This window comes from Anguilla anguilla, chromosome 17, assembly GCF_013347855.1.
Source record: "Anguilla anguilla isolate fAngAng1 chromosome 17, fAngAng1.pri, whole genome shotgun sequence".
NCBI classification, from domain to species: Eukaryota; Metazoa; Chordata; class Actinopteri; order Anguilliformes; family Anguillidae; genus Anguilla; species Anguilla anguilla.
The window spans coordinates 22,634,444-22,651,943 of NC_049217.1; the positions used below are offsets into that span (position 1 = coordinate 22,634,444).

Here is a 17,500-nt window from a genome sequence, read left to right on the forward strand (position 1 = left end):
CAGAGGCGAATTGGAACAGAAATCACTGTGAAATTTTGTGAGATGTCGTAAATTTCAAGGGTTCGCCTCATCGACCAACAGAAAGAAGGTCCAAAAAAAAAACAAGTGCGCTCATTTTGAAAAAAAAAGACTTCACGGTCCAACCGTTTATCTGCCTGTCTTGAGTACGACGGCTTCTTCTGTGCCGCTGTAGTCCTCCCCTGACCTCGGGCGCACTGTCCAATAGGGCTTCAGCTCTTTGTCGCCCACTTGTTAAAAGACACGATTTGACTTGGCAGGAAGTGTTTGTAATTTACAGATACAGTTACCCAGCCTGTTTCAGGACTCACTGAACTTAAAAGAGGGGAGGGGAGAAAAATGCCCGAGTGCCCTTTAGCCACCGGTGTAGGATTACGGTAAATTAGTTATTATTAAGGCGCGTGTCAGACATCTGAAGCACTCTGTCTCTTTGACATTGGTGGGTAAAAAAAGAGAAAAAAAGGCGCTTTGCAAACAGGTTTAATGCTGTCAGTAAAATAGTGCCAGCAGCGACCTGGTGGCCATTTGACTATAAAATGGCGTAATCCCTCCCCCTCACAAATCCTGAATGACAGGCGGGCCCAAGTCACAACTGGAATGTGTCATGTTTGGGTACTGAGTCAGGCAGATCCCTCCCTCCCTCCCTCCCTCCCTCCCTCCCTCGCTCTCTCTTTCTCTCTTCCACTCTCTCGTTGATGGACCGCACAGTAATGCTTAGGATGCTGAAGAGATGGGAGTTTTCTTTCCATGGACTGAATGACCGAATGCTAATCTGCTGGAGCAGCTCTGCGGCAAATGGGAAATTAGTAACTGTGTGAGGCAGGCAAAGGAATGAGAGCGAGCGGAAAGCTTGTTTAGTTAAATATTTACTGTTCTTGTCCCGCTGCTCTGCTTTCGTCGGTTCTGAGTTTGGCTGGCCCGCCGTAGAATATGTAAATAGCTGCTATTCCACCGCCCCCTTGGTTTAATACAATGTAACTAAAGGGCCCTGAAAAGTCTCAAGTCTCTCTCTCTCTCTTTCTCTGTCCCTCGCTCTCTCTCTTATTTGCCCTTGACGCCCTGCACCCTTTTCAAAAGTCCCTCGCAGTGACTTTTAGAGCTTGGCATTTAAGGTGCAACCGTTTCGTTTTTACTAAAGAGGGAGAAAATACCTGAACCTCCCGCTCCAGCCCCCCCCCCCCCCCCCGTGCCCGTGCCAACCACGCACACCGACAATAATGGCGCTAACAATAATGACGGTTCGACAGGTTTTTTTTTTTAAATAGGCAGTTGCAGCGCACGCAGGAAACGCACGCGGTCACACTCTGTCGCCATGACTTCACAGATCTGGACGCGCTTGCACACGCTACAGTACCTTCGCGGTAATAAAAATCGCATTGGGCGCCCCCCACAAAGTTTTATGGAACCAGAAATAGAGCAACGTAGAAATACTTCTGCTGGGGCTGGAAGCAACATGTTTTTTGTTTTTTTTGTGGGGGGGGGAGGGGGGGGGGTGTGTAATCTCTGGTCTCTCTAAATTCTATGCACGCAAGCAGATGTGTACGTGTATGTGTCAAGTGGTGGGGGGGGGGGTGTCAAGGAGGGGGGGGGGGAAACCAGGAGGAGGGGTTCAGTGGAACCTGCTGATTGGCTCAGAAAATACAGCCATAAACACTCTGGTCTTCTTCAGACACACAGAGCACACAGGTACAAGGGGGGGGGGGGGGGGGTGGAGAGAGAGAGAGAGAGAAACTGGAAAATGGACTGGTAGCACAGAAAATGGCAGAGAGCGTTCTTCATGTTCACCCAGCTGTGGAAAGTAGGCTGACGCAGCGGTGAACAGGGCCCTGTAACATCAGCTGTGTCAGTCTACCAGTGACATGGAGCAGGAAGAGTTAGGGCGAGGGGGGGTGGGGGGGGGGGGGTGAGAGGCCAGCAGGGACACACTGTACTTCTGTGGCTTTGCTGAGAGACACGGGGACCTTCCAGAAGTGTCTGTGTGGGTGGGTGTGTGTGTGCTCGCGTGTGTGTGTATGTGTGTGTCTGCTGTCAGAGTGAGAGAGCGGCCACACGTAAAACTACCTTTAAAAAGGTACGCTAACTCACTAACCCTTATTGCCGATTTGAAAAGCGTCATTTATCACACAGTGACTGCAGTGTGACCTGCTTTTATCCTCTGCTGTTCATTTCCCAGTTTATAGCGTGGGCGTGGGGCGCGAGGCGTGGGCGCGGGGCGTGGGCGTGGGGCGCGAGGCGTGGGGCGTGGGGCGCGGGGCGCGGGGCGTGGGGCGCGGGGCGCGGGGCGTGGGGCGTGGGGCGCGGAGTCATCGCGCTCCGTAAAAAGGAAGGGCCGCTAAGCCGCTAAAACCACCCCGCGATCCCCAGCGGCTTCTTTCGTTACGAGACGCTTCAGGCCCGTCAGGATGACAGCAGCGCTTAAGAGCTTAACGGCGACCTGGCCAATCAGATTCCATCATCTCTTTTTTTATTTATTTACGTACGCACACTTCAGGAGTGCAACTTTAGGACGTTCAGGAATGCTGGTGAACTGTAAACTGTAAACCTGTTTCTGCAGAAACAGGTTATGGGTGCACTTCTGCGGAAAGGGGAAAGACAAACAAACAAAAAAAAGCGTGAGACAGTTGTTCTGCCCTCTTCCTCTTATCGTGTCTTTATTTAGCGCTCTCCTGCCCTGAAGATCAGAGAGGACGGGGCTGTCTACACGCCGAACGCCGCTCGGGCACACACGCGCATGTGTGTGTGTGTGTGTGTCTGTGTGTACGCCCGCCCGCACGCTTACGCCACTTTGTGTGTGTTTTCTGTTTTCATGCCTGTCTGCATGTTTGTGTTTTTGTCTGCGTGTGCGCAGTACCGTCAAAAATCCTGGAGATAGACTGCTCTGGGTCGGCCGCCCGAGGACCTCCTTACAGGGAGAGAGAGCGAGAGCAAACCCTTTATCCGTCGAGCGCGCTCACGACAGCCGACAATAAAAACCACCGTCCTGCTCAAACCACATCAGAGGGGGCGGGAGGGAGGGGGAAATATATATATATTTTTTTAAACTTGAAAGAAATGTTTTCCTTGTGGGGATAAATAATAAGACTCCATTAAATGAGCACATTTTTACCGTGGCATGAACCGTGGGCCTGCCTGCCTGATAAAACATTCATTATAACTGTTAAAAATATAAATAAATAAAATTATAATGGAGAGATTGTACCCAAAGGTTTTTATCATGACTTTCCAATACCAATACCCTTGGGTGCCCCGGCATCAGAAGAAGCTACACTGCTGTACAGTGACTCAGGCACAAAGGGCCTGGTGTTCACTGTGTGAAATGTGTATCTGGTCTTTAATCGCAGTGCGCCGTGTGTCGTTCGCAGGTTCCATCGGCCGATGACGGCGACGGCAGCGCCATGAAGCCCCACCGCCCTCCGCTGCCGCCTTTTCACCCCCCCTTCCTCCTCCTCGTCCTCCTCTTCCTCCTCCCCCCCGCCCGGGCGGCGAGCGGCGACTGCCCGAAGCACTGCAGCTGCTCCAGCCCGGAGTCCATCTTCTGCTTCACGCGCCGCGACGCGTCCGTCCCGCTCGGGTTGCCCCCCTCCACCAAGCAGCTCTACCTCTTCCAGAACGGCATCGAGGTCCTGGGCCCGGAGGACTTCGCCGGCCTGGGCGGCCTGCAGATGCTGGACCTGAGCCAGAACAAGCTGTCCCAGCTGCCGGACGGCGCCTTCCGGCCGCTCGCCGACCTGCGCAACCTGGACCTGTCCAACAACCAGCTGGAGCGCGTGTCCCAGGACAGCTTCGCCGGGCTGGGCCTCCTGGAGAGGCTCTACCTCTACAACAACCGCATCCAGAGCATCCACCCGGCCGCCTTCCAGGGGCTGGGCCAGCTGCTGGAGCTCAAGCTCCAGGGGAACCGGCTGACCTCGCTGCCCGCCCTCCGCATGCCCAAGCTGCTGCTGCTGGACCTCAGCTACAACCAGGTCCCGCCGCCGGGCCCCGACGACTTCCAGACGCCCAACCTGGAGTCCCTCAAGATGGCCGGCCTGGGGCTGAGGGAGCTGGACCCGGAACTGCTGGCCGGTCTGGGTAACCTCCACGACCTGGACGTCTCGCAGAACCAGCTGCAGGCCGTGCCGCCGGCGCTGGGGGAGGTGCGGGGGCTGATCCGGCTGGGCCTGGCCGGCAACCCCGTGGGCCAGCTGAGGCCCGAGGACTTCCAGAACCTGGAGGAGCTGCAGGAGCTGGACGTCAGCAACATGAACCTGCAGGGCTTCCCCGCGGGCCTGGGCCGGCTCCTGCCCCGGCTGCAGCAGCTGACGGCGGCCGAGAACCCCTTCAACTGCCTGTGCCCGCTGGCCTGGTTCCCCGGCTGGCTGCGGGAGGGCGGGCTCCGGCTGGGCCGGACCGAGGAGACCCGCTGCCACTTCCCGCCCCTCAACGCCGGCAAGGTCCTGGAGAGGCTGGAGCACAGGGACTTCGGGTGTCCCACCACGACCACGGTCACCACGACCACGGTGACCACCAGCACCACGAAAGCCCCGCGGGTCACCACGGCACCCAGGCGCCTCACCCCGGCCGTGGCGCCGCCCCCTCCCAGCGAGAGCCCCTTCTCCGCAGAGACAGACAGCGACCCGCCCCCCGTGGCCCCTCCCGTCCCCACCGGCGGCGACGGCGACTCCGAGCCCCATTTGAAGGAGCCCCCGTGCCCCCCCCAACATCTGCCTGAACGGCGGGACCTGCCTGCGGGACCGGCACGGGCACCTGGGGTGCATCTGCCCGCGCGGCGCCTGGGGCACCTACTGCGAGAACGAGGAGGAGCCGCCGCCCCCGCCGCCGGCGCCGCCCCAGGAGACCCACACGGTGGCGGTCGCCATGACGCCCGACATCAGCTCCGGCCAGGTGACCAGCACCACCATCCTGCTGGACCTCCACCGCTACATCCGGACGCGGCCCTACCTGCGGGGCATCCGGCTGACCTACAGGAACCTGTCGGGGCCCGACCGGCGGCCCATGCAGCTGAGCGTGCCGGCCTCGTACCCGGAGTACACCCTGCGCGGCCTGCGGCCCAACTCCACCTACTCCATCTGCGCGGGCCCGCTGGGGGAGCTGGGCCAGGCGGACACGTCCTGCACGGAGGCGCGCACGGCCGGCCAGCAGCTGCCCGTGGCGCGCGTGATGGACGGCCAGCTCACCAGCAAGCTGGTGCCGGCGCTGGCCGTGCTGCTCCTGCTGGTGCTGGTGGCGGCCGCCGTGGGCGTGGTGTGCTACCTGCGCAGGCGGCGGGCCAAGGCGCACTCGGACGACGCGGGCGGCGACGAGCCCTCCACGCTCGAGCTGGAGGGCGTCAAGGCCTGCCTGGACAACGGGACGCTGCCCCAGAAGCAGCCCGTCGAGCTGCAGCCGCCGCCCCCGACAGCCCTCCACGCCGGGGTGGAGTACGAGGTCCCGCTCATGCAGGCCCACTGCACCTCCAATAACAACATGGCCTCACTGAAGCCCTCCTATTTCTGACCCCTCCCCCTTGTCATTCAGACCTCCGGCCACTAGGTGGAGCTCTTAAAAAAAAACATGTAGCAGCCTCCTACCCTGCAGGTAGATCAGAGAGGCAAAACAGCTGGCTGAGTTAACAGCAACAAACAAACAAACAAAAAAAACTGAACAAATACGTAACGTTCATGTGCAATCAAAATTGCCCGATGGGAGATTTGTTCTAAAGGATTTGTTCTTTTTCTTCAGGGCAAAAGCCAAAGTGCCTTTGTTCACACGTACACAAGTTGTGCTAGACTGACAATGATGTGTGTTGTGTTTGTTTCTGTAATCGTATTGCTGGACAAACATGTCTGCAGCGACATGTCTGTGGCGTGTCTCCCCGCCCATGGCCTCTCCGACGTGAGGGTGCACCGAAACAGCACTCCGCACACACCCCGTTTGGGAGGAAACTTGCACTGAAGGCAGGGGGCCTCTGGGGATTGAACCCCCCCCTTGATGGCTGAAATGTTAGCTGCCCCAGAGGAGCATCGTTTGTTGTGGACAACGTCACCGTACAGTAACTGAGAGAAGCTGCAGGCTCCAAGAAAGGAGTGGTCCTGCAAGGCTTTGTTTGACTCTTGTGCTATGTGAAGGCTACATTTTCTATGTATATATGTATACTTTTTTCTGCTGCATTTTTTTTTTTTTTAAACGACAATTACCAGTTACTCTCAGTCCCCCTCCCCCTCCCCCTCCCCCTCCCCTTCACCGAACGACTTCTTCGAATTGCAGACAAAACACAAAGATTTAAATCTTTGAAGATTAAAAACTGTATTGAGTCACCGGGTCAATCAAAGGCTTTACTTGTGCAAAGTGTCAGACTGTCTAAGTAGCAGCAGGACTACCCTGCCTCCATGTGTGTCACATGCACACACATTCTCAAATGTGCCCCCCCCCCCCACCTCCTTAAAAAAAGCCAGATAACCCGGATCGCCAAAGTTACAACAGGAGGTGGCCAGCTTAAACCCCAGCCTTTTTAAGCTCCTCCCTTAAGCCTGTGACTGAACCCCTGAGCCCAGCACACACCAGCCGGGCTGCACAGGGGAAAAAGAGAGAGAGAGAGAGAGAGAGAGAGAGAGAGAGAGAGAGAGGGAGAGCCTCTTCAAAGACTTTATTTATTATTTCTGCCACTGAGTGGAGCGTAGCTATTTTCCCCCCTGAAAAAAGAGCAATTTACAGGCAAAGAGAAAGAGAGATGTAGGCCCAGCCGAGCGAGAGAGAGAGAGAGAGAGAGAGGGCTGCAGGGTGTCCCCTCAGCAGAACTGAACTCTGCTACGTGTGTTGCTGTGTGCGTTTAACTTCACTGCTCAGCAAGGCAGAGAAACTGCACTGCTGGTGTGCAGCCAGACGGGCCCTTAAAAAAGTCCCGACGCAGCACACGGTCTGGACGGCTTTGTGCTACTTTCTGCAGTCTGAAGAAATAGAAAATAGCATAAAAAAATACGACACAAATTTAAGACGGTATTAAAAGGCTCTGGCAGGGAGAGAAAACTTATGTCCTAAAAGGTGAATAAAATCTTTTTTTTTTTTAAATGTATTGTTCAATGGACTGAAAGACCTTGTCCGGTATGTTCCGATGAAACAGCTTTAGAGATGCAGCGTACCTCCCCCCCCGCACCCCACCCCCGACCCCACAGCAGCACTCTACGCACACTCAGGCGACCCTTTGAACAAGAACTACAAACGGAACGCGCTGAAGGGAGGGGGGTGGGGGTGGCGGAGGGCAGAGGGGGTCACAGAGCGTGGAGGCCGTTTCGGGTCCTGCGGGAGGGAGACTGACTGGATTGGGGGGGGCTCTGTCGGCGGCGTAACGTAGCGTAGCGGCGGTCTCGTACGCACGGCTGTTAAATTAGGAAGTGGGGTCCGGGGAAACGGCCGACCCCCTGTAGAGAACGGGGCAGACGGGGGCGAGAGAGGTGAGAGAGGTGGGGGGGGGGGGGCGAGCTAACCAGTGCTAACGACCCCTGTGAGAGGACCGCTGTTACTCTTCCCACACTCGTTCCTGAGATCTGTCTCTCCGTCCGCACCCCCCTCTCCCCCACACCGCTTCCTCTCGCTCTCGGCCGTCCCGCCTCCTCCATTCCTCAGGTTCGAATTTGGAAACTGGCGATGAGGTAAAGGGAAGAATCAGACCGTCGATGAAGTACACCGAACAAAACAAAATTTTTAAAAAGGAGCAAAAAGGAAAAGAAACAAGAGAAATGAAATAATAATAATAAAAAAAAAAATTAAAAAAAAATAATAATAATAACCGACACTTGAACTGGAATACCGGAGTCTTACAGCGCGAGGGATTGAAAATATTTGGAATATTTTCAATGTTGTTCATTTTTCCCTGTTTATTTTGGGAAACAGTACTTTTCTTTGTCTATTTTCTCATTTTGTCTTTTTAAAGAAATCGTACTTGTTTGTTAAAAAAACAAAACAAAAACAAAACAAAAAAAATGACAGCATTAAAAAAAAAAGAAATTCAATATGAAAATTAAAAACACAAATAAGAGAAAAACCTGAGGTGTTGTGAGTCTTTCTTTCCCCTTCCTGACAGATGTTGTTGTTGGCAACAAGAGGTGAAAGGAAACATGGCGTGTATAATGCGATCCATCCGCCCTTTCACAAAATCACTCCAGAAGCCAGCGAGAGCCAGGCCAGGACTGTGTGTGTGTGTGTGTGTGTGTGTGTGTGAGTGTGTGCGTGTGTGTGTGAGTGTGAGCGTGTGTGTGTGTGTGTGTGAGTGTGAGCGTGTGTGTGTGTGTGTGTGAGTGTGTGTGAGTGTGTGCGTGTGTGTGTGAGTGTGAGTGTGTGTGTGTGTGTGAGTGTGTGTGTGTGTGAGTGTGTGTGTGTGTGCGTGTGCGTGTGAGTGCGTGTGAGTGCGTGCGTGTGTGTGTGTGTGCGAGTGTGTGTGAGTGTGTGCGTGTGTGTGTGAGTGTGAGTGTGTGTGTGTGTGTGTGAGAGTGTGTGCGTGTGTGTGTGTGTGCGAGTGTGTGTGAGTGTGTGCGTGTGTGTGTGAGTGTGTGTGTGTGAGTGTGAGCGTGTGTGTGTGTGTGAGTGTGTGTGTGTGTGAGTGTGTGTGTGTGTGCGTGTGCGTGTGAGTGCGTGTGAGTGCGTGCGTGTGTGTGTGTGTGCGAGTGTGTGTGAGTGTGCGTGTGTGTGTGAGTGTGAGTGTGTGTGTGTGTGTGTGTGTGAGTGTGAGCGTGTGTGTGTGTGTGTGAGTGTGAGTGTGCGTGTGCGTGTGTGTGTGAGTGTGTGTGTGTGTGTGTGTGAGTGTGAGTGTGTGTGTGTGTGTGTGAGAAAGAGAGAGACGGTAATGAATCTGTCTCTGTCAGCCTGTCTCCGGGTGGTGATTTGTAAGAAGCAGACTTTGCGTGTGCAGCCCGTTCGGAAAGGTTCTGTTCCCGCTGACTTTGCGCGGTCAGCTGTGGTAGTGTGTCCCATCGCTACCGGGCCTACACGCGGTCCCGGAGAAGCAGCCTCCGAGCCCCTCAAACAACCCTACCCCCCCCCCCCCCCCCCCAGTAGCCAACACCGCCAAAATGTGGACTTTTTTACACTTGCGCTCTTCATTGCAGCAGCTGGGGGCCAAGCGGAAAGCGTGGAGCTCACAACAATACCAAACCACGCCACCGTTGTTTCCGTCTCCGACCCCGACTGCAACGAGCGAACGTCGCTGTCAGCACGCGCATTCGACGATAATGCGGCACCACCCACGTCTAAGGCCCGGCCCAGGTTTCCGTGGAAACGCTACCCGGCCGTGCTCGGGCTGAGGACGAGTCCTTCCTGCTGGGCCTGGAGCGGTGTGGCAGCAGCTTGTGCTAGTCAACAGCACAGACCCCAAACAACTCAGCCACGAGCCGTGCACATGCAGTCCTGTGTGGGCCTCTGTTTGAGCTGAAAATCACAATACACATTCCACAGAGTGGAGCGGAGCTGCAGGCTCCTGCTCTCGTCTTTCCTCTCTCTTCCTCCAATGCAGCTGCTTTCTCAGCCTCTCTCCATCTCCCTCCCTCTCTTTTTCATCTCAAAGTGCTTACTAGCTTTCCGGCCCAGAACCAACCCGAGTGAGTGTGTGCATTTGTATGTGTCTGTGTGTGTGTGTTTTCGTGCGTGTGAGTGTTTTGCATGTGTATGTGTGTCTGAGTGTGTGTGCCAGTTTTTGGAGTGTGTGCATGTGTGTGTCAGTGTTTTTGTGTGTGTGTTTGTGTGTGTGTGTGTGTGTGTGCATGCGTGCGTACGTGTGCGAGTGTGTGGATGAGTGCGTGTGTATGCGCGTGTGTGTATTTGTGCGTATGTGTACGTATGTGTGTGTGAGTGTTTTTATGTGTGTGTGTGTGTGTGTGAGTGTTTTTATGTGTGTGTGTGTGTGTGTGTGTGTGTGTGTGTGAGTGTTTTTATGTGTGTGTGTGTGTGTGTGTGTTTTTATGTGTGTGTGTGTGTGTGTGTGTGTGTGTGTGTGTGCGTGTGTGCGTGTGAGTGTTTTTATGTGTGTGCGTGTGTGTGTGCGTGTGAGTGTGTGAGTGTTTTTATGTGTGTGTGTGTGTGTGTGTGTGTGTGAGTGTTTTTATGTGTGTGTGTGTGTGTGTGTGAGTGTTTTTATGTGTGTGTGTGTGTGTGTGAGTGTGGATGCCCACCTGTTTGAAGGCCAGAGGCTCTTTAAAGGCAGGGGATGAGTTTTATTGGCAGTAAAGCTGAGGGAGATGCTGGTGTGGACAGAGGAATGCAGGCGATCTCAGGCGCGTGCAGAGACAACCGCACTCAGAGAGAGAGCAGATAAAACACAGACCCCGCCTGTGCCCTCTGGATGCTGAGGATGCCTGCGCAGACACACGCAACTGCGCAGACAGCATAGAGCCTGACTGCATATGGGTAATCAGGATATAGGGCCATCCATCTGCGTGTGTGTGTGTGTGTGTGTGTGTGTGTGTGTGTGTGTGTGTGTGTGTGAGAGAGAGCGTGTGTGTCTGTGTGCGTATGTGTGTGTGTGTGAGAGAGAATGTGTGTGTGTGTATGTGTATATGAGAGACAGAGTATGTATGCATGTGTGTGTGTCTGTGTTAGAGAGTGAGAGTGAGTGTGTGTGTATGTGTGTGTGTGCATGTGGGTGTGTAGGCTTGTACATGCCTGTGTATTTAGCCCATGGACATGCATGCGTGTATGCATGCAGTGCGTGTGTGTAGACGGTGTGAGTGTGTGTGTTTGTGTTTCCTCCCTTGCGCTCGCAGTAATACACAGCCCTGTGTTACTCCCTGTATTTCACAGAGCTGGCCACTGGCTCTGCTCCAGACCTGCCGCTCAAACAGAGAGCTGCTCAAAGGCCTCATTGTAGCTCCGCACAGAGCCCCCTCAAATGAACACCCTAAATTCCCCTCAAAATGACCGCAGAGGAAATATTTCTGCTACTCTTTTCTCGTTGCATTAGTTTTGTTTTTTTTGGGGGGGGGGTGGTGGGGGGGTGGGATTGGAAAATCTGCCAGGGACAATGTGTTATAAAAGATGTGAAACTGAGAACGCGCTTCCAACACGTGCCCCCACCGCCTCAATTTTATCTTCCCCCCACCCACCTCTCTCTCACTCCATCTCTCTCTCTGATCGCTAGTTTTATGACATTTTTCCACTCTTGGTACCATGCAAGTGAGTAACATCAAAGTGGGTGTAATCCAATGGAAAAAAAAATAAAAAATAATAAAAATAACAGGAATCCCAGCCTTCACATGGGCTACTCAGCACACACGCTCAGCATGATATAAAATATCACCCTGCCACAGAATGTCCTCCTCTCTCTGCACAAATGATCACAAACACGAGCCATGACTGCCATATGGCACTAATCATATTCCTATGCCTTCAGTCTATCTCGCTCTTACTGACCGATAAACAGAAGCACAGACTAAAGCAGCAGACGGCTGACAGAGTCGGTTCCAGCGACGATGTCGTAAAGTGGGTCCGGCACACGTCCACCAAAATATCTCCGCTCCGTCCCGACAGGCAGCGCAGCGCACCCCGGGGCCGCTACGGGACCCCGAGGGCACGGAGCGCTCGCCCCGCCGCCCTCCGAAACGCCTCCGCCCGCCGTCAGCTCCACAAACGTTTTTACTGGAGAGGAGAGGCTTGGCCTGTAACGCCAGAGTCCCAAAAAAAAAAAACCTCAGATTCAGCGTCTGCCTCGCGCCCCGGCCCACTCAAACGGCCCGAAAAGGGGAACGCCGCGTCAGCTCCTTTTCAAATTACACCCGTAGACCGGGCGAGTGATGAGGGCGAACGCAAATCGCACACACGCACGCTAGCGCGGTTTCTCTCTCTCTCTCTCTCTCTTTTTTGCCCTGTATTTGTTCTGGAAGCGGAGCTGGAAGAGCCCGTTTTGACGAGCGAACCCCGTTATTGGATCCCCTGGCCGGGCCGAAAGCTGGGCTCACACCAACAGCGTCCCGGAAGCTACGCCGCACTATTTGCGGTGAAGAGAGAGGAGAGAGAGAGAGAGAGAGAGAGAGGAGAGAGAGAGAGAGAGAGAGAGAGAGAGAGAGAGAGAGAGAGAGGGAGAGGGAGAGAGAGAGAGAGAGAGAGGGAAAGAGAGAGAGAGAGAGAGAGAGAGAGAGAGAGAGAGGGGAAAAAACAACAGAAAAAGGAACGGGCGAGGAGTCAGTAGTAAAAAAATACGCGACGGTTTTCGGGGCGGCAGGGCGGGGTGCCCGTGGAGCTTCTCAGAGCCGTGGTTGGCACCGCCAGGGCGCACAGGGGCACGGGGGCTGTGGCATCAGGAGGGAGGGAAGTGATGGGGGGGGGGGGGGCAGTGTGGGCGTGGGTGCGGGGACATCTTTAATGGCTTTTCCTCCCCTATAAACTACAGCCCTGAAGGTCAAACGTAAATGAAATATGAAATAAAAGCAAAGAGCAAAGGAATAACCCCCCCCCCAACCCCCAAATTGTTGGGCCTGGTGCTCACAGGAAACAAGGTTGGGGTGTGGGCCTGAACTAGAGGAGGGTTCCAGGTCTATCTGGGTTCTATCTACTCTTTTTAGAAGAGTACAGGGGTTGGAGGGAGGGTTTGGGGGGGTGTGGTATTGGTTGGGGTAGGGCATAGGAATGGAGGAAATAGGGGAGAAATTGGAAAAAGAAAGTGTTTTAAAGAGGGGGAGAAAGGGTCGAGGGGGGGGGGCTTGGGGTTTGCAAGCGACAGAAAAAACGAGCCCAAAATTACAGAGCGTCTCAGCAGAGCCACCCGTCTCCCTGGAGACCGCTCCAAATGTGGCTCTCATTGGGGAGGAATGGAGGGCGTGGCCCACAGGCTGTCATTTCGGAGGGAGAGAAGAATTTTATTTATGGAAAAAAAAAATCTGGCATTAATGATGGAGGGTTGGGGGTGAAGGACAGGACCAGAACAGAGCGAAGGGGAGGGGGGGAGGGGCAGGAGAGGTGAAATTTCAAACGGGACGCAGATCGCGTGGGGCGATAGCGGTCGCGGTCGCAGCTGCCTGCCTTTACCTCTGACCGCACAGCTGGGCTCGATCAGGACCCTAACTGGTGGACGGGAGATAGGGCCCGTACCACGTTAATCTGCCGCTCGTTAACCGCCAACGTTTCCATGGTACCTGCCGCTCCCCCGCGTCTGCCCGTTCGTTCGTTCGTTCGTTCGTTCGATCGTTCGTTCGTTCGTTCGTTCGTTCGTTCATTCGTTCATTCGTTCACCGCCGCGTGGACTCTGGCCAAGAAGGCGTGCGCTGCGAGTTCCCTTCATTACCGTGCTTCCCTGATAAAGGCAGGGTATCCGGGGGGGCGGGGGGCAAATTACCAGTGGGGGGGGGGGCAGAAAACTCCTGCTCCAGGCCAAGCGGAGAGGGTGGGGGGAGTACAGACGGCCTCACAAGTTGGGAAGGGTTTCAGCCCTCCTCTCGCTTTGGCCCGTTTCCACGGCTTTCCAAATCACTGGAGCTCTTAAATATTCCAGTTCACACACACACACAGAGCCGCTCGCTATGAGATCACACCTCGCGCGGGGCCAGGGGGGGAGGGTTGCGCAAACCTGGCACCCCCGCACATACGCGTGTGTTTCATTTAGGCAGGAAAAAAAACAAAAATAAAAACGATCAGTAAATGGAAAAAGCCCTCTGACTGTGTTCGGCTGGCCGTCGAGGCCTCACAGGCGCTTTGAAGAGAATCCCATCTGACAGGACCAAGGCCGCTTCTGCAGGTATGATGAGCTGTGCTGCACCAGTCAATCACCCCTGACACTGATGCAGTTCTGCACTCTTAACCCTTCCAAGAGTAGGTTTTTCAAAATGTTCATTCAAATTTCTAAGTCAGTGTTCTAGAACTCCAGTGCTTTCAGTCACCAGTCGTGATTGTTACATCGGCATTAGAATGTGCAGTTGAGAACATTCCAATCACAAATTTATGATCTTACAGCTTAAAGGGTCAAACCCAGTTCTCACACCGGACGAAAAATCCTTCTGCCAATCTCCAGTCTAGGCGTGGGTAACCGCCTCCCACCCAGGCACACCTGCACACACCTGCACACACCTGCACCACACGGACATCAGTCCCCTCTTACCTCCTGTCCCGCTGCCAAATCAGCACTCCGTAACCAGGAAGCACTTGAGAGGAACAAGCGTGCCATAGCTACGTTATGATATATTTAAAACCTTTTTTTTTTACACAGCCAGTTTTTACTTAAAATGGCATTCTTTAACAATGCTGTTTTTTTTTGTATCGTCCACACTTACATTCATAGTCAAAAACAAACCTGAATATCTGACTTCAGCATCCGGTTGTTAAAAATGCACACAGCTCAGACACGGTGTTTTGAATCATATCTTTTAACACTGCTAAAGCAACAGGACTATCAATTTTTTTATTATTTCTGCAGCGTGACCATTCTTCCAAGACCAGAGTGGATTACAACCAAAAGCCACCTGACTTCAGAGAAGGAACGAGGTACTTTGAAAGGGAGCACAGACCCCAGGGCACAGACACCAGCACCCCTACACCAGCGCTAAAACCGCCGGTAGGGAACCTCTCCCTCGTCTGTGGCTGGACGACGCTTCGGCCTGCTCTGCCAACTTCCAACTGCCTAATCTCCCCTTCCCGCCATTACCCTCACCAACCTCCATTTTCTCATTATTTCCAGGCCAGATAACACCACATCCTTTAGATGGGGATCAGAACAGCAAGTCTGAAAACTCACAAAAACATGCTGCGTGAGCCGGCCTGCAGAAACAGGGGCCGGGGGGGGGGGGGCATGACATATCTGTGTATATAAATATTTGTATATACATGCAAGTGTACTCTGGGTCTCAGGAAAAACAAATTAACCAACACAAACATTATGATTTCATCAATGGGTTTTTGAACCAACTTTGAGCTGCTGAATTTATGACGCATTGAAAATACATGCATAAGCACTTTTTTTTGTGCATGTGCAAAACACAATGACAAAAATGAAAATACAGGGTTTTTGTATGAGACAACACACACGCACGCACGCACACACACACGTACGCACGCACACACACACGTACGCACGCATGCACGCACGCAGGCACACACATACACACACACACGTACGCACACACACGCACGCACGCACACACGCACACACACGTATGCACACACGCAGGCACACACACACACACACACACACACACCCTGCTCACCCCATTGTGACCCTGCCTTGTTCTCCTGGAGAGAGAGAGGGATGAGGCCTCTGGCAGAAACAGTTTGGAAGAGTGGGGGAAGAAGGGAAGGGTGGAGGAGAGGAATGCGGAGTTGGCCAAGGAGAGCCAGAGAGGGGGAAGAGAGCCAGGGTTATACACAACATCCACTGCAGAGTGGCTGCTGGCCTCAGGACGAAGGGTCACACTCAAATCTCCCTCTCCCTCTCTCTCTCTCTCTCTCACACACACAGACACACACACACACTCCATCTTTATCAGATACATGCATCCTACACTCATGTACTAACACACACACACACACACACACACATGCAAATACACACACACGCATGCACTCACACACACATACACACACACACACACTGCAGAGATGCAGTGGACAGGCCCAACAGTGAAAGTGGGCCTTTTCAGCCTCCGTGGTTGTGGCACAGCAGGGTCCGGGACGTTGGAGGAGTTTTGGGGGGGGGAGGGGGGCAGAATATTGCAACAGCACGTCCTAAGAAATGCTCCACAGCTGACGCACGTAATAAAAAACTTGAGAGCGAGAGCAGACGCCCTCGCTACAGAGCAACAGAGTGAAAACAAGAGTCTGACTCACATCCCCCTGGCGGGGGGCGGGGGGCGCGAGCAGCCAGCGGAGGTTAACGAGCCGGACCGCGTGCGCGTGTTCCGTACACCAATTAAACAAGACCGGGACCACATGCGCAAAAAAAAAAAAATATTACAATGCAAAAAAATATAAGAAACACACTTCTGCATGACTGTCAGCAGACCACAATGCACAGAACCAGCTACTGTGCATTGCACTGACCCGTCTGTCCAAAGTGACGTAAAGGTCGCTACGGCTAACACTAAGTGTAAACAGCCAGGGCGGCTACCGGAGACGGAACACTGCAGTAACATCACAGCTGATTGGACTGAGCAAGCGAGCGACCGGAGATGAGACATGAGTGCTCATTATGACACACAAGGAGCACATGACATGATGACGACATGAGTGGCTATTCAACAGCATCGGCTCCACTGGGATTGATGGAGTCTGAGGGGAAAGGGCACCTCTCTCTCTCTCTCTCCCTCTCTCTCTCTCTCTCTCCCTCTCTCTCTCTCTCTCTCTCTCTCTCTCTCTCTCTCTCTCTGGGACTTGGGGACGGATTTTGGGGTGCAGAGCCGCGGCCTGGGGCTGGAGTCCCTCTCTCCGGAGGCAGGGCGTGAAGATTTATGCACAGAAGTCTGCCGCCCGGTCTTTGGGACACAGCTGTTCTGGCTTAAGACGACCGCCGCGCTCCGTTAACGCGATCTCTCTCCGACCCCCCAAAACCCCCCCCCCCCCCAAACCCCCCCCCCCCCGCCCCCGTGTTTTCACAACGGAGACGACGCGGCCGGACAGCTTTAATCTCCCCCCCCCTCCCCGTCCCCCACCCCCACCCCCCACCCCAGCGGGGAGCCGTTAGCGCGGCCGCTGTAAACACGAGCGATGCCCTGCGCTGGCTCGCACGCGCGTCTGCTCGAAGCGGTCCAGGACTGCGGCCGCTCCATGCGCGCCGCTGCGCATTAACACGTCCGGACGGCGCTGCTGCGGAGGGCGGCCTGCGCAGCTTCATCTGCTATTTTTTACTTCCTGTTTTCGGGGGCAACTGAGGGAGGCGGCGAAAGGCAGAGAGGAGGCCTGGCGGTAAACGACGGTACGCTAACGCTGCATTAGCTGCATTAGCCTAGCCTGCGGCACCTCGGCTTACCTCAAGTGACCCATGAGGGTGCTGCGCAATTGCCGAAAAATTCCCCCGTGTTCGCCCCGACTGTTGGGCGTGGGCCTGTAACACACTGTGTCCGTCTGTCTGTCTGCCTGCCTGCCCGTCTGTCTTTAACTCACTCAACTCAATGCAGTGATGAGAGAATCTTGGCTTATGCAAAAAAAAAAAAAGAAGGCTGGGACAAGTGATTAAGGGTTAATCAAGAGTCTTTTGCAGCTTGAACTACAGTACCCAGCATTCCTCTCTTACACTCTCAGACCCACTGGCACATCCTCTCACCAAAACACCACACTGACTGCCTCAAGGTACAACAAAATAGTTCAATGAGGAAGGGGGGGGGGGAGCGAGAGGGAAGTGTGGGGGGGGGGGGGTATGGGGGTTGAAGGTGAAGGGTCATCAGCTAGATTGAGTAATAAGCCCGACAAAGATCCATGAACAAAAACGTATCGAGTTGAATGGAGAAAACAGGAGAGAGAGGGAGAGAGGGAGCGCAAGAGAGAGAGAGAGAGAGAGAGAAAGACAGAGGGACAGAGAGAGAGGGGACTCACTCCTCCC

General features: G+C 54.2%; 2 protein-coding genes across 3 annotated transcripts in view; one reads left to right on the top strand and one right to left on the bottom strand.

Annotated features, from left to right (window-relative positions):
* Positions 1–7,699, top strand: part of vasnb (vasorin b) — a 29,963-nt gene extending 22,264 nt beyond the window's left edge. The window contains 2 exon segments of the mRNA XM_035398749.1: positions 3,381–4,709; positions 4,711–7,699. Of these exon segments, the coding sequence (XP_035254640.1) occupies positions 3,414–4,709; positions 4,711–5,514 (2,100 nt within the window). The 5' untranslated portion in view covers positions 3,381–3,413 and the 3' untranslated portion in view covers positions 5,515–7,699.
* The window catches only part of LOC118217016 (mitochondrial import inner membrane translocase subunit tim16-B-like), a 139,524-nt gene that overhangs the window by 63,675 nt on the left and 58,349 nt on the right, over positions 1–17,500 (bottom strand). The window lies entirely within an intron of this gene.